Source organism: Cynocephalus volans, chromosome 11 (genome assembly GCF_027409185.1).
Source record: "Cynocephalus volans isolate mCynVol1 chromosome 11, mCynVol1.pri, whole genome shotgun sequence".
Taxonomy (NCBI): Eukaryota; Metazoa; Chordata; class Mammalia; order Dermoptera; family Cynocephalidae; genus Cynocephalus; species Cynocephalus volans.
The window spans coordinates 63,345,797-63,361,732 of NC_084470.1; the positions used below are offsets into that span (position 1 = coordinate 63,345,797).

At 46.9% G+C, this 15,936-nt stretch overlaps 1 protein-coding gene across 3 annotated transcripts in view; it reads left to right on the plus strand.

Annotated features, from left to right (window-relative positions):
• CACNA1D (calcium voltage-gated channel subunit alpha1 D) overlaps positions 1 to 15,936 on the plus strand; it is a 300,823-nt gene that overhangs the window by 178,527 nt on the left and 106,360 nt on the right. For all 3 annotated transcript variants that reach the window (XM_063113920.1, XM_063113921.1, XM_063113919.1), the window contains exon 9: positions 10,101 to 10,270. In XM_063113920.1, coding sequence (XP_062969990.1) covers positions 10,101 to 10,270 — 170 coding nt within the window. The remainder of the gene's footprint in view (positions 1 to 10,100; positions 10,271 to 15,936) is intronic.

Consider the following 15,936-nt stretch of genomic DNA (forward strand, 5'->3'; position numbering starts at 1 on the left):
TCAGACTGTGGGTACACATTTTTCTTTCTTTAAAAACTAGAATCTGATAAGTCTAACAAGGTGTCTTTCTTAAGTGACTTCTTAAGTAATAGTATTTGAATACTGTCATGAGAATATGTGGTGGTATTGGTTTGGCTCATTTGAGTGAGTGATACATGTCATTCAGAGAAGGTAATGTCAGGCAAGAGAGCCTTTGTTTTTGAAGAATAACTCTTAAAACTTCTTTTTTTAAAAGACGAGAAGTCTGTAACTTTTAGCATATAAACTGCGTGGCTTTTCATCACTGGGAGAAATTTTTTGGTAGCCATGGAAACTAAACCTTCTTCTGTCCTTAAGGAGATGTAGTGAAAGGAAAGCATATTTCATTCTAAGATGCCTGAGATACTTTCTGTGTTTATATATTTTTTAGACTTGTACAGGACTCTTGTTTTCTTTATTTTTGTTTTCTAATGGCACTATGGGTATAGTTTGGGTGATGGAAAGTTACATGGACATTTATGGCCAAATACATCCAGTGCAGAGCCCAAACATCCGTGTCTTTGACCCAGTCATCAATAATGTAAAACCCACACTTTTGAAAGTATTAATTTATTTAGTGGGTTCTTGTCAAGCAACTGCTAATGGCTAGGATTTGTGATAAGGAACTGGTGACACAGCTCCTCCTTCACAGAGCTTATAGTCTGGTGTGTGAAAGAATATTAAATAAGCAGTTGCAGGCCTGTGAAATAAATTCTACACAAGCAGGACTCTAATCCATTAGAGAAATGTCCCTATATCCTGACTCAGCTGAGCTGGGTAATATCTGAAAGAACAGTTGAGGCTTATAGGGAACAGCGCACACAGTGGCCTGGAGCTGCAGGAGAGAGCTCCATGCCTTAGGGGAAATGGATAAACTTGAGGTTGGCGTAGTACAGAGTTCAAGGAGGAAGAGGTCAGAAAAGAGGCAGGAGAGATACAAAACCAAACAGATGGTGCATCCGTCCACTCCATCTCGGTCCCCACTCCTCTTGCCCTGGGTAGGTGCCACACGTAAACAGTTCCTGAGGTTTGGTCTGTGCAGCGTGGCTTGGCTGCAAATTCCTGGGTTCTGTTGATGGCAGGTAACTCAACCTAGTCATTAAGAGCTAGGAAACTAGCTTTGAAAATGGCTTGTCTTCCCCACAAGATGGAAACTATTTTGTATTTAGAGCATCTTCAGAGAGTTTTACATCAATGGAAGCATCAAAGACATAAAGAAGGGAGGATCACTTTGAAAAATCTTATAACATACCGAAACTTTGGCAAACAGACAACAATTAGGAGGCACTGAATCCCTTTACAAAAGGATTCACCATGGGGCTTGTTTCAGTAATGAGTTCCCGAAGAATAGCCATGATGTGGTTTAATGATTAAAAATGTGGTTAACATTTTCCTCCACATATTCACTCTGTAAACAAGGGCCCTCCGTTGTCTCTGGTCGCTGTTGCCCGCCGATTGTTCCCACCCCCTTCTTGGCAGCCAGTGCCTTGTAGCACCGCTGAGGAGCGCTGTCACAGGTTAGCTTCCCTCCCTGCACCGACATTATCTGCAAAGGAGCTGATCTTATTGGCGGTTACTGTCGCCCCAACCCCCCACCCCATCCTGGCCTATCTGTCTCATGCAGAGAGAACGTCCTTTGGCTATTACTGACTTTTCATGGTTGAGGGAAAACTGGAACAAAGACAGCGATTTTGATGAACTTCGAACTGAATCAGTGCCATTGATTAAAAAAACTTTTTTATTGTGAAACATCACAATTTGATTTTTTCCAAAATGCCTAGTTTCCTTAAACAGAAACCAAACTTATGTGCTTTCCAAAAAATTAGATTTAAACATAAAACTGTTCTTTGAACCAAACCATGTTTTCATTCTGTTTCATTTCCTTTATGTCTGCATAGGGGAAATATTATGTACATCTAAGAAAGGCTGGTCTCCACTGATAAAAATCAGTGGGTTACTTCATCAACTTCCCCCTTCTCTTTGCCTTTATAAATGTTACCTTTGTTTTTTGGTGAATTTTTGAGTCCTCTGTTTTACTAGAAATCTGAGTCCTAGTGATTCTTTTGGCCCTACTTGGAGGTCTTATTTATGTATTTATTTTGCATGTTTGTTTTGTGTGTGTGTATAAATATCAAAGTGTTTAGTTTGCCTAAATTTTACTTATGTGTATCTGGTTAAAACAAATAGCATTGTGAACCAAGAAAAAACCCTGTATCTAAATCAAGATGATTTCCAAAGGCCTTCCCCCCCCCCCCATCTTTTCTTGCATTTGGCTGATACAGGGATCAAACCCCGGACCTTGGTGGTGTTAGTACCATGGTCTAACCATCCAATCTCACCAGCCTCCTCCAGTGGCCCATTTATTTTGTGGGGCATTTGAGAAATAAAATTTTCCAGAGCAAACTGTATGTCATCCTTTTGCATTTGTGGCACTCACATCCGATCTGCACTTGCATTGTGTGTGTGATGGCTTGCTGCAGGATAAGCTTTCTCTGCAATATTGTTGGCTGACCTAGGAGTCCCAGAACTCAGAATGTCAGGGCCTCTTAATCCTGGGGAATATCAGGGTTTGGGAGGCTCTCTGCAGAGCATGGGGTATGTGCCCAGGCCCTGGGGGGCTCCATCAGGGAACTGAGGAGGGAGGCTGGCTGTTTCTGGGCAGTGAGCCTCTCGCTGGAGTGGTGTTTCCTGAGGAGGAGTGAGAGACAGCAGGTGGGTAGATGAGCGGAAAGGGTGCTGTCACCTTTCTCTGTTTCTGAGTTGTGACTCTAAAAGAAAATCAGAGTGCAGTGGGAAGTGGAGGGGTGATTTCTGCCCTGCTCCTTCCTCTCCGGTCCTGCCTAGTGAGTGTCCAGCTTGTGCATCTCTGCCCACGAGCCAGGAGGTGTGAGATCAGGCAGGCCCGTGGGAAGAGCACTTGGTCTGGAGTCTGGCTGGCAGCCCAGTTGTACTGTTGATTGGGCATGTGATGCGGGCCGAGTAACGTTAGCTTGTTGAGCTTCAGTGTTGGCCTTAGTGAAATGGACGTGAATGAACATCCTTGTCCTGCCTGTCCCACATGGAGGTTGTGAGCAGCCTGAGGGACAGGAATATAAAGACACTGAGGAGTCTAAATTAAAACCCCAATAAATGAGAGGTTTATTTCTGTCACTATTCAAGAGGGGAACATGGCATAGACTCATGCTCTCCTGCAGAAACCCAAGTCACTTCCCCAAGCTGGCAGGCTCAGATTCTGTCAGAACTGCTGCTGGTGACTGGGGGGACCCAGGGTCAGTGCAGGCATGGTGAAGGGCTGCTGAAGATGACCGTGGGCTCATGTGGCTTATGTCAGGGCCTTCAGCTTGCTCTGCTGTGTTTCTTTCCCATCCAAAGGTCTTCACAGGGGCTGTGTGAGCGTGGTGGCAGGGGCACCCCAGGGCTCTGTGGTCAGAACCCCTCATGGCCTCTTCTGAACTCACTCAGCCATTTTGCTTCTTCGATGTTGATTCCACAAAACCTCTTGGCTGCCAGGTCTAAGAGGGTGCCAGGCTGCTGCCCTGGGAAAGGAGCAGAAAATGAGGAAGGAACCAAGTCACAGCAGTGGGTTTCCTGCTTTCCCTTATGAGCCATGGAAGAGGGCAGGAGACTAGAGTTAAAGCAACAATGGTGCCTAGCACAGGGCAGTAGGTTGCCAAGTGCCAGCCAAAGAGGGTCAGAGAGGAGGTCGTGGGGGCCTGAGGAAGACAGACGAGAAGGTCTTCAGAGCCTCCTGTGCTCCAGCTTCCCTGATGAGGTGTTAGTCCATCTTTGCCAAAGGCTCCTACCTGCACCCCTCTGGGGCAGCTCCTGCTTCCCAAGGTGACCCATTTCATCGCTGGGGAAGTTGGATGATTGGAAGCGTCTCCCTTGTGCCATGCGGCAGTCAGTCTTAAAACTCCTGCCCACTGCAGGGGCTCACAGCGGGTCTGCTGCTGCTTTCCCGTGGCAGCCTTGCAGACGCCATGGACCAGCCTCTTCTCCATCCGGCCTCCTGCCCCCACCCCTGCCATTCTTTCCTGCACACGAGGCAAGGGAAGCTCATGTGGCAGGTGGGGCATCGCCTCTCCCTAGAAGTAAGGTCTATATTAGCTGAGAAGACAACACTGGTGTGTCAGGCCTATGGGACTGGCATGAAAAGGGCAGAGGTGACTGATCAGAGTGGGGATAGTTGGGGGTCAGCAACAACGGCCCCATAGGTGCTTTCCCAAAAAGCAGCGTAAGAAGGTAGGACTTTATAAGAGTGATGTTATTTTTTTTGCTTCATTTATATTGGTGTTGAATCCAGCCCATCACCTGGGGTTTACTGAAGCCTTCTGCCTCCCACCTACCCACCACTTTTTTCAATCTCCTCTTCACACATACCACCTATAAAGCAAAGCTGATAATGACGTTCTTCTGTCACACTTCTGCTGGTCCCCACTGCCTACAGGGATGCACTCCAGGTCCCTGAGGGCTGCATGTGAGGCCCCTCCTGGACCAACCGTGGCCTGTGTCTTTATCCTTGACTGCTCCATGTCTGCCTCTGCCACCACCTCCCCTGCATAGCATGCCCAGGCTGAGGGCAAAGGAGGGTGGATTCAGCAGCTCAGTGGCATGGTGTGCCCAACCCTCTGGGTCCCAGTTTCCTCAGTTTCCCTATGAGGAGGGTAACAGCAGTCCCTGTGTCACAACAGGCATGAGTCTCGTGCTCAATGCGAGCATGTTCTGGTGACCAGAGGCGGGCCAGAGGTGCTGTGTGGGGCAGCGGGGAATGGGCAGCAGTGACGTGGGACCTGAGCGGGATCCTGGAAGAGAGCTGGGGAAGGGTGGGAGGAGGCTGCTCAGGTGGACGGAATTCTGCCAGCAAGGGCTCCAAGGGCCGAGGAAATGAGAAGAGTGCGGCTAAAGTATGAGGTGTACTTTATATGATGGGAGGTTGAGCAGGGAGCAGGCGGCAAGGCCTGGAGTAGTGACCAGTGCGATTGACCTCAATTGTGGAGGGCAGCAATGAGGAGAGGTGTGTCAGCAGGACACCACCAGGATGAAGTCCTGCAGTAGCTGCCTGCCGCCCGCGGGGAGGCAAGCCCAGGCAGCGCCCGGCTGCAGTTCATCAGCCCCGGCTGCTGGCACTGTGTGCAGACTTGTCATCCATGGCGTGCAATGCAAGGTAGTTGTCCTGTGGGCTGTCAGGGAGATCCCTTACTGAATAATTGCTCCTTAAAAAGCAAATACAAGGGAAGATTTTCTAATGACCTAGAGACAGAAAATCCACCACACGAGGCTGTAAATGATAAGGGGAAATGGCAGGCTGGCATGGAGGCCACTCCAGACAGTCTTCCTAGACAGGGATATATTCGTTTCCTGCTTCTGGGCGATCCCAGCCATTGTGGGCTTTCTGTCCTGTAGGGATGGGTTCCGGCCTCTGAAGGAGTAGGGTTTGTTTTGTTGTGTATGATTTTTTTTTACCCAGCCTGCCTGCATGCCTGTTTGAAGTGGGCACCATGAGGAGACAGAGACGTGGAAAGAAATACATGAGAAACAGGCATTGTCCATCCTCACAAGGAGCTTTCAGTCCAGCTGGTAAACCTAAATGAACATGTAACAACATAAACTTGCATTTGATTTATAGTTACATTTTCTAAGCACTTAGAAATTTTTTTTATTTGGAAATAATCTCAAACTTACAGAAAAGTTGCAAGAATAAGAATAGCACAGTGAACAATCCATGTACACTTTATTCCAATTCACCTATTATTAATATTTTCTCTTTTGCATTTTTATTATAAGGGATGTAGAATGATTTTTTACAAATATTTTATAATTCGTATTGTTGTTATTTTGGTGCTCATATTTTCCCATATTTGGCTGGTGGGAGACATTTCTTTAGCTCCTGTATCCTTATGGCTTGTCCCCCTCTTGTTTCTGTTTGTTTTTGTTTGTGAGCGCTTCCTTATTTTCTTGATTTTGTACCTACCTTGCCCTAGCCCTGGAATCAGCCATTTCTCCAAAGATCCCTGTTTCCTTTTACAGGGAATGTCATTAGAGACCAAGATGTTGGCTCCAAGCATGCTCGTATCTGCTAGGATGTCTTTGCTTCCAGATCCTTTCAACACACAGAACTAGGAAAAGTGTGCATTTCTGTACACATATACATACTCATACTTACATTGATACAGATACTCATATATCAGCATCTTTTGAAAATCAGACATTGGATATCAAGCTTTGAAACCAACATCGTTTAGAAATCATGAGTTCACAACTCTACCTCCACTTCCAGTCCATCCCCAGAGGGTTCCTTCTAGTACTCCTGCATTGAGTGTTCCTACGTACCTTCTTCCACAGTGAGAGCTCTAGTTCCCAACAACATTAACCGTTTACTCATTTGTCAAATCCTATAACACATCTAAAAGAGTTTCAGAATGGTCTCATCCATGTCACTACAAGAAAACCCACAAGAAAGAGTTCAGCATGTGTTTGCAAGTTCTTTCGTCATTCCAGTCCTGCCCAGGACTGAGCACATAGTCAGGCGTTCAGAGGCCCCTTGCGTTAGTTTTGTCCTTCTCCTTTAGTATTCTTATGGTATCCATCTGAAATACCATCAGATTCACTTGTTTCAATTCACTTTCTGTTTAGGGTATTTTCCTTCCACCTTATCCTTGTTGATTTAATTCAAAAATTTTAAATGTGAAAAACATTAACTTATTTCCCAAAGTCAAAACTACAGGAAAAGGTGTACTTAGTCATGTTACTCCTTCCTTTATCCTTTCTATCCCCTTCAATCCCACCCCTTGTTTTCTGCTCTATCCTTTGGACACATCCTACAGAAATATGCATGTTTCCTTATCTTACTTCCCATTCTTTTGTGGGTGAAGGGTAGTACACTACAAGTGCCTTTTTGTCCAGGCACTTCTTACATATCTTTTGTTTAGGTCAGACACACCATAAACAAGATTCGGATCTGGAACAAGTAGCCTCCTAGCATATAACAGTTGTTGGATTTTTAGTCACTTGCAAAAGTCTGATGATTTCTACCAATAGCTTTGTTATATAAATTTTTGCAACAGTGACTGTTATTTAATCTCTCAGTAATAGGCTTTTTAGAATATGATGAATTCTTATGCAAAATGTAGTCAATTTTTCATTATCTACTGAGGTTTCTACAAGATGCAGTGGATTTGAGGTGAGATTATCTAGAATGACAGATTCGTTGTGATGGGAATGAGTTGTTTTCAACTGAGCAGATAGCGGCGCAGGAATGACAGGGTTTGCTAGCTCATTACAGTCACTCTGAGCCCTCGGATCCCATGTGTCTTCCTGTGCATCTCCCAATTCTGATGGGCTCGTGGCAGCTTAAAGCCCATTCGAAGCTGATCGTGATTTTTCTCCCTGTGGTGTTTGAGAAAGCTCTTCCATTTGCCTTTTTAATTTCTCTCTCATGCCCAGATTCAACAACTAGGTATTATACATTTGAACATCACATTCATACAGTGCCTTAGTATTTTTTGTAGTGTCATCTTACTGAATGTCTTTCTTAGTCCCTGTGAAACAGTAGAATGGGTATTATTGTGTTGTGTGTTTTGCAGGTGAGGAAGCTGAAGCTCAGAACAGAAAAGTGGCAGAGCTGGGACTAGAATTCAGGTCTTTAGTCTTAGAGCCCTGAGTTCTCTAGGAGGGCTAAGGGGACAACTGGGTTCATTGCACAGACCCCACCTCTCTGCCCCCTTCTTCCACCCTGTCCCATAGCATCAGGAGGAGATTTATGCTGTCTAAATCTCAGTTCTGTCCAAATCAGTAAATGTTACCTGCCTTCTAAGTATTAGGCTATTCAGAACTATCTAAAATCAGTTCAGAGGGTCTGTATTAACAGCTTTGTTATATGAGCTTTTGTAATAGTGACTATTATTTGATGTAAATAAAGCAGGACTTGGCAGGATTTTTATTCTTAGGAATTTTAGTCATAGTAGGGTTTGTCTTATGCCTGCTTAATCATGTCCCAGCAGCCAAGAATGTGCAGCAGCGATGCAACTTGTTAAGAGGGGATTTTTATATTTCTAATGTAAAAAAAATGCATGAGATATGATATTAAAGCAAAATTTCATTTTGTAAAGTCCTTAAGCTTTGCAGGGGACTCTTTTACTATCTTTGTAATTTTTTCCAAGAACTCATATCAGATGTGAATCCAAAATAAGAACACCCTGTTCGTAAGTAATCATCTAAATTTAGAACCCTAAGTTCAGAATCAAAATATACAAAAAGATTTGTACTAGGATACTTTTTGGTAAATAATAGAATTGAAGGTCCACTTATTCTTTACAATGTATTTAGAAAACAGATTATATAACACATTTTCCTGTGGACACATGACACTCCCAAGTCTTCCTCCTGTTCTGGGATGTGTTTTTGGATTGAATGTGACTTTTTCAGAGTTCAGAGTAATTTGGTGAATTTACCCAGGGCTCAGTTATGCATTTCCTATATGTCAGGAAGCCCAGGAGGTCTAGAAACCTCAAACCAGCAAGGCAGTGCCTTTGAAGTCCCTTCTTTATTGAGATGGGAATGTGTTCTTTCTAAGAGGAATGCCTTTGGGCTGGAAGGTCAGAGCATATCTCTCTCTCTCCAGACCTCTGAGTCAGCCCCTCTGTGAGTTGTGCCCACGACACCCCACAGCCTTGCCTCCTTCCTCACTTCCCAGGGGGAGGAGTGGAGAAAGGCCAGCCCTACCAGAGCAAAGGATATGTTCTGGGGGCTCAAAAATTGGGGTGATTTAGGAGCAATAAGCAGGGTCCTTTCTAATTGTAGGCAGGGCATGGTACCGTGGTGAGAATTCCAGTTTCATATCTGAAGTACTGGCATCACTGAGTATTCAGGTATCTGTTCAGCTCCTTGGCAGCTTGGAGTTGAGGGGGAAAAGTGAAGAGAGACAACAGGGGTTAGCTTTTTGACAGCAGGTCATTTCCCAAGTGTCAGTCAGGTTGGGCTGATGAGGTCCCTGCAAGGGAGATGTGCTGGCTTTGAATTGGAAGGGAGGTGGGAAGGAGAGAGGGGTCTGTGTGCAGAGGCTCCCCTGCCTCTAACTTCACCTGCTTTCTTAGCAGCTTTTTAATTGTACTTATTAAATCTATAACTCACACATCTTGGCTTCTGTAAGAATTCACAGTTGGAAATGCAGATGGTTCCCTGTATATAAAAAATGGGTAATTGTCCATCTGACTCTCAGACTTGCCTAAGTGAATGTGGGGTTTTGTATATATGCACAACTATAGGATTGCAGACATGGAAGGGAGAGTAAACAGCGAACAGCTGGGAACATTTACACGCCTGCCAAAGCCTTTCCGGGGCAGGTGTTCCCATAAATGGGCAACAAATTGTACTGCCTCTTCACCAACTGCAGGGAAGACTTGTGGGAAAGGTCACAGCAAGAAGCAAGGGTTAAGAAAGACAGCAGTGCTTTGCCTGTGCTTGGGTACTTGTCTGTCCCGGCCCTGTCCACTGCTCTGGCCTGAACCTGCAGGTGGTGGGGAAGGTAGCCTAGTGTGGGTACCAGGGAGGACTGCTCCCCACTCTGGGCTCTTGGTTTGGATACAGGAGTCAGCAGGCATTGTGAGAGCAACATTTTACCCAAAAGTATTGAAGAAGCCCTGATCTTGGTGCTGTCATGGACCACAACTTGGCCCACTTGGGTTCTTTCTCTTTGAAGTGTGATGCTAGGTGCCTGAGGCAGCGCTGGGGAAGGTGGGACATCCCTGAGTTCAGGCCCCTAGTGGGGGTGTCAGAGGCCAGCCATGAAGGCACATGGTATTTTTGGCCTAGGCCTGTTAGGATTGCTGTCATCCTGGAGGGAGTTCATGTGTAAGAACTGATGTATGTGTATTGTTGTGGTCTCTGCAACTCTGACACCATGGCCTTGCTTAGGAAGACACTGTCTCATGTCCTGTACACGTGTGTGGCTCCCATTGCTGTGCTAATGTGACTGTCCTCAGTGCTATGTGTCCTGCCACAAGACTTGTGCGCAGGGCAGATGGCTTGTGGTGCAAGTCCCCGAGGATGTCCTGACACCTGCTTGTTCTCTTTGCCTCCCTCAGAGAGTTTTCAAAGGAAAGAGAGAAGGCTAAAGCACGGGGAGACTTCCAGAAGCTCCGGGAGAAGCAGCAGCTTGAAGAGGATCTAAAGGGCTACTTGGATTGGATTACCCAAGCAGAAGATATCGATCCTGAGAATGAGGAAGAAGGAGGAGAGGAAGGCAAACGAAATAGTATGTATTGCCCTTCCCACGGCTGCCTCCACAGACCCACTGTGCGATTCAGACACATCTGTGATTACAGCAGCCCCTCCCAGCACTCTAGTCCCTCCGCCTGCGCACATCACAGAACAAGGGCATTTCTGCTGACTCTGGATATCTGCCTGAGATTGGGGGTTTAGATTTGTATTTAGTAAGGGGGCTTTGTAGTGGAGGAGGGTCAGACAGACTCATGGCTGGCCTTGGGAGTTCAGCAAGCCTGCTTCTGTATGGGCACAGGGGTGGTGAGGCTCGCATTCATCTTGTACCACAGGAGAGGAAGTTGTGGTTTCCCTCACCTCAGAGCGAACAGTGTTGTTGGGCAAGACTTTGCAGGGCAGGCTCCCTCTCGACCCTTAGGCTGCCTGAAGTAGCTGCCACCTGTGCTAAATGTACAAAGCCATGTTCCTCGCCCATCAGGGGCTGGGAAGAAGCAGCCCATTCGCCTGGTCCCCCACACTGTGACATAGGCACTGTAGAGCATTTTCTGCAGGAGGCAGGGCCTGGTACCTGGTCAGCCACTGGAATTAATCACCACTGTCAACCACAGTGTCCCTTTTATCATACACTTCTCCCACAGATATGCTTTTACTCTTCCCGGGGCCCTCTGTGCCTCAAGTAAGAGTGGACATTGAAATCCAGTAGTACATTTGACTAAGATAGGATTTGTGATTTGTTTCAAATCTGGAGTAGTTGATGGTGAATGTATTTAAAGGGCTCATGTCTACGGAGAGGCCTGGGGAAGGGAGTTTGGCCCCACCATGTAGCAGATGCCAAGTGAGTCCCTGCTTGAGTGAGCCCCTCGGTGCCATGCAGCTACTCTTCCACTTGGCCAGGCCTGGTGCTGTGTATGGGAGGGAACCCTGGGATGGAGAGGATGTGGTTGGCCCCTTCTGAGGAAGGGCAGGCCTGCTCACAGAAAAATGCAGCACAGAGGGGCAGAGCTGCAGGGCACACAGAGAGGCAGATGGGAGCTGGGAGCTGAGAGGAGGGTCTAGGACAGGACTGGGTCTTGGAGGATGGATGGATCTGAGCTTTGACAGCTCTGTGTCAGGAGGAACATTCTGACCCGAGGGAACAGCATGAGGGGGGCGTGGAGGTGGGCAGAGCCAGGCTCAGGGAGGAAGCAGTGGACCCTGCACCTGGCTGGAGCACTGAGGGCATGAATGTCAGGGTGAGCCCTGGCAGGAAGGGCAGGTGATGTGAATTTGTGCTGCTTCTGCAGGCAGCACAGTGTGGAGGCTGGGGCTGAGGCTGGGACCCCCACGGTGGAGGGCTTCTTGACTGAGGTGGCCTTCACATCTCTCCTAGCTTGGGACTCTGAGTCTATGCCTTCTCTGGGAGAGAGCATTTTCTGTCATTGTAGATGCCTACGGCTGATCAAACCTGTGTGCTGGTGGGGAGCCGGCAGAGGGCAGGCCTCTGTCCCCCATCTCTGTGTCTTCCCCAGCTCAGGAAGGGGCCAGGGCTTCATCAGCTGAGGAACATGAGACTGTGGCAGGGTTTCTAGAGCTGACTGTGTTTGTCGGATGTGAGCTGAGTTTATAAATGTACATTCATCTGTGTCCCCAGCTCAGTGCTGTGTCTGCTAGGTGATTAGATGTGAGGAGAGTGTCTACTTCTGTGTGTGGTCAAGCCACCCTGAACCCCCATGGCCTTTGCAGAGTTTCTACACCTGCAGTATTGCTGGCAACAGGCCATTTAGGTGCAGCTTGGAGGTGCCTGCTCAGCTCTTTTTCTCTTCGTTTGTGAACTGTAGTTTGGATGCTGACCAGTGGAGGACTACCAGCCACCTGCCTCACCTCTCCTAAGCCTGGCATGTGGCACATTGGGTGTAAACCAGAGGAAGTATTGTCCTTTCTTCCAGGGAGAGCACTTGTCTCTGCTCGTGTGGGTGTGCCGTGCAGGGAGCTGAATGAGGCCGTCCTGCAGGCCGATGCCTTTCATCTCTTCTCGCTCCACCCCTAGAGGCAGGCAGGGACCTGTGTTCTAGTGTTGCTAATGTCCGTTGTAGTGGAGTTGTTTTGATGGCCTGTGATTTGAAGACAGAGGATTTTCACTGGACTTGGGGCAATGTCTTCTGGTAGTCCTGAGGGTTCACTATTTTATCTCATCCCAGTATTTCCTGCATCCTACCACTGTGTAAAGAACCTGTCCAGGTGAGGACAAAGTCAATGCCTCTGCCTTTCAGAAAACTCGCCATGCGGGGAAGATGGACAAGCGGTGGCTCAGTGTGGGGCAGAGTGGAGAAGCGGGTACCTATCACGGCCCAGCATCTGCTGTGCCAGCCCCGAAGGGTGCTGTGAGGCTGCCAGTGGGAGTGGGTGGGTGAGTAGGAATGCAGGACAGCTCTGTGGGGGGGCATTCCTGCTCTGCTCAGTGGGATGGGTGCTTTTTAAGCTGAGGAAATGGCATGAACAAGGTGTGGAAAGTGGCAAAGTTTCAAAGCCTTAATCGAAGTTCGCTTAAGCGAACTACTTAGTAATACAATCAAGGGAAGAAACAAAGACCCATTGAAAGTCGTAGACCTACAGAATTAATTTGGTAACTGGGCTCCCGAGCCCGTACAGCTGCACTGTGTCTTTAGAACATCAGCATTATGGTTTCTGCTGTGCGCAGTGACATGCGACTCAGATTGATGAACTAGCTCAGTGTTTGATGCAGAACAGCGAGCATTTCTGTGGTGCCCCCTTGTTCTTGATCGAGCTGATTTTGCCAGGTGCTGGGGGGCTGCCTGTGGAGCAAGGCTCACAGTGCTTCCCAAAGTCATCAGATTTCCAGACACGAATCCTGCACTGTGGGAGCCATGTTCAGATTTAACTGACTTAAGAACAGAGCCCTGAGTCTCCTCCTTGGCAGCCGAGACCTCCTGGAAGAGTCAGTGCTGTTGGGGGTTCCTTGGGGCCTCCCATGGCTGCCAGCTGTTTTCTTCCTGTTGTAGCCCGAAGACCACAGGAGGAGCGAGTTTCAGTGAGGCCCACACGGTCTCCTCATGGGCAAACAGTGACAGCTTTGCCATCTGCAGATGCCAGGTCTGGGGCTGTCTCTGTATCTGATTAGCAGGTAGTAGAAGTGGGGGTGCTGCCAGTGCCTGCATTACGGTGTCAGCATCCTTCCTGAGTGTGTGGGACCCACCCATGCCTTGCACCCAGCTCTGCTCCTGAATTGCCTCTAGGGAAAGGGATGGTGCAGTGCCAGGGCTCCTGACTTTACCCACATGGATTTGGGATGCTAATTCGACTGATGTCCTTTTTCAACTGGGTACTGCATGTGAGGTGGCCAGTTTCCCCCTAGATGTTTAGGAATTAAGTGACAGTGTGAGAAGGAGCCTCGTTGATGGCTGAGCTCAATCTAGATGAGCAAAGTGGGGTGTAGCAAGTCATTAATTACAGCAAATGTCTATGAGCTCACAAGAGGCAAAGGCTTGGGCTGGAAGGCATTCTGATGCCCCTTCTCTGGAATTGGTTGCAATTGAGTTTTGTGACTTGTGATGTGAACTTTAGTGTTTGGCAAGTTACCCAATATTTCCAAGCCCCACTTTTCTTGTCTGAAAGAAGGGGATAAAGATGGGGCTGTTGTGAGGATTGAATGTTCAAAAACTTTTAGGTGTCATCATAGCTGTAGTAGTACTTGCTGCTGTGATTGTTATCAGACTCCAGTAAAACTTGACCTAAACAGAATATTTTTGGAGACTCTACTAGCTCTCTACCCAACCTCAGGGTGAGGACCCCTTTTAGGGACATTGCCCTGTACTAATCTGTTCAGAAACTATGAGGTTCTTATGTATTGATGGAAAACAAACCTGTTGACTCAGTCACTTTCAAGATAGGGTAGCACAGCTTTCTGCCCCTTGAAGGCCATTTCTCGTTTGTCAGTGCTTGCTATCAGAGAACAGATGTCAAATCAAGCACTTGGAAATGCGCTCACATTATCTTTTCTTTCTGATCTGCTAAATGTCACTGCCTGCATCTGTGATGCCCAACACTGGTTGTACGTTACAGTCACTTGGAGATCTTGAATGCTTCCTGATGCCATACACCATCCACCCTCTGAGACTCTGGTTAATTCTGGGCAGGAGCTGGCAGTGGCTCTTTTTTATTTAAAGCTCTCTGGAGGGTCTAATGTGAAGCAAGGGCTGGGAACTCCTGAGTACTATCAGTGGCTGATTATCACACTGTTCCAGGCAGTCACTTGAAAGAAGAGAGGTAATCAAGTTCCTAACTGAGCTGTCTGGTGACTGTGGTGACAAGTAGCTCTAGCTTTGTGCATTCACGGACTATTTAAAATGTCAATTTCGTAAATTTGCTGTTAGAAAGCTGGTGTTGTACGACTAATTGAGTGGACAAAATTCCATTGGTAGTTAGTTCCCGAACATTTGGGGAATTTTCAGGGATAATTTATTTAACTTTTTGCTGAGCTTTAAGTTTCTTAAGAAACCCTGCCAAATCTCAAAGTGATTTTTTAGATGTATGCAGCTGCTTCTGAGTTAACAATGGAGGTTTTCTAGGGCCATTAAAATCTGGAAGCCTAAAATTCTATTTTAAACTCTTCTCATTGTCAGTGATTAGTCTTAAAAAAAAATAGCGTTGAAAGTAATGAAATCATTTTAAAGGGAGCTCATTCTAAAATATGGCCAGAAAAGCAGGGCAATTTCATTGTGGGAACTATTAATGATCAATAATCCCTCTAAGTGGGGACATTTGATGCCCAAAGAAAGGGAGGGGGGGATACCTGAAGCTCCACCTCAGACCACAAGACAGCATCTGTCTTCCACTTCCTCAGTGGTCCTGGAGACTGTGGGCACGGTCCCTCCCGCCTCCCTGGTGCTCTGCCTGCCCCAGGCCTTGTTGCACAGGTTTGCACGTGCTACCTGGATACCTTTTACTGCTGTGTTTGCTTCAGGGGTGGGCAGAAAACCAGGACTGGCGTAGCTATTTGCAATAAGGCATGGCAATTTGCTGATTCTGTTTTAAAAGATTGTGTTCTAAAACTTTGATTTCTAAAACTGCTCTCATCACAATTAAACTACCTCAGGGCACAAGTTCAAAATTGAAAATATTCAATTAAAGTCTGTAGAGCACACAGCAGCAGTCAGAGCAGCATGTGGTAAACATGCGTCCAGGTCACCTACTCTCACTGCAGAGGCCAAGTGGGGAGCCCAGTGCTGGCTCAGCAGCCAGACACTGTCTCCACTGGGGTGGTCTAAAGTTGTGGATTCTGAAGTCACCTTCACATGTGCCATCGCCTTAAGCCTCATAAAAGCCATGGGAGATAGACTTAGGGATCATTACCCACCATGGAGGTGAGGAAGAGTAGGTCCTCCAGCCAGGTTTGTGGAGTCCCGAGTCAGGGAGTGTTTTTAATATATTCTAATTAGAAAAGTAATGTTTGCCCACTATAAAGAATGCACGTACTCTCAAAGTATATAAAGAAAGGAGTAAAATTTTCTCTTCCTTCTCCTTAGAGGGATCCAGACTTAGCAGTGCGAGGCGCATTCTTTCAGACCTGGCTGTGTGCACATAAGAACATATCAGACAGCGTGCCTATGGGCTCCCACAGTAAGATGCCAAGCACAGGTCTTTTTTTTTTTTTTTTTTTGCAACTTTATTTTTTTTTTTATTATTTTTTTTTTACCATTATTC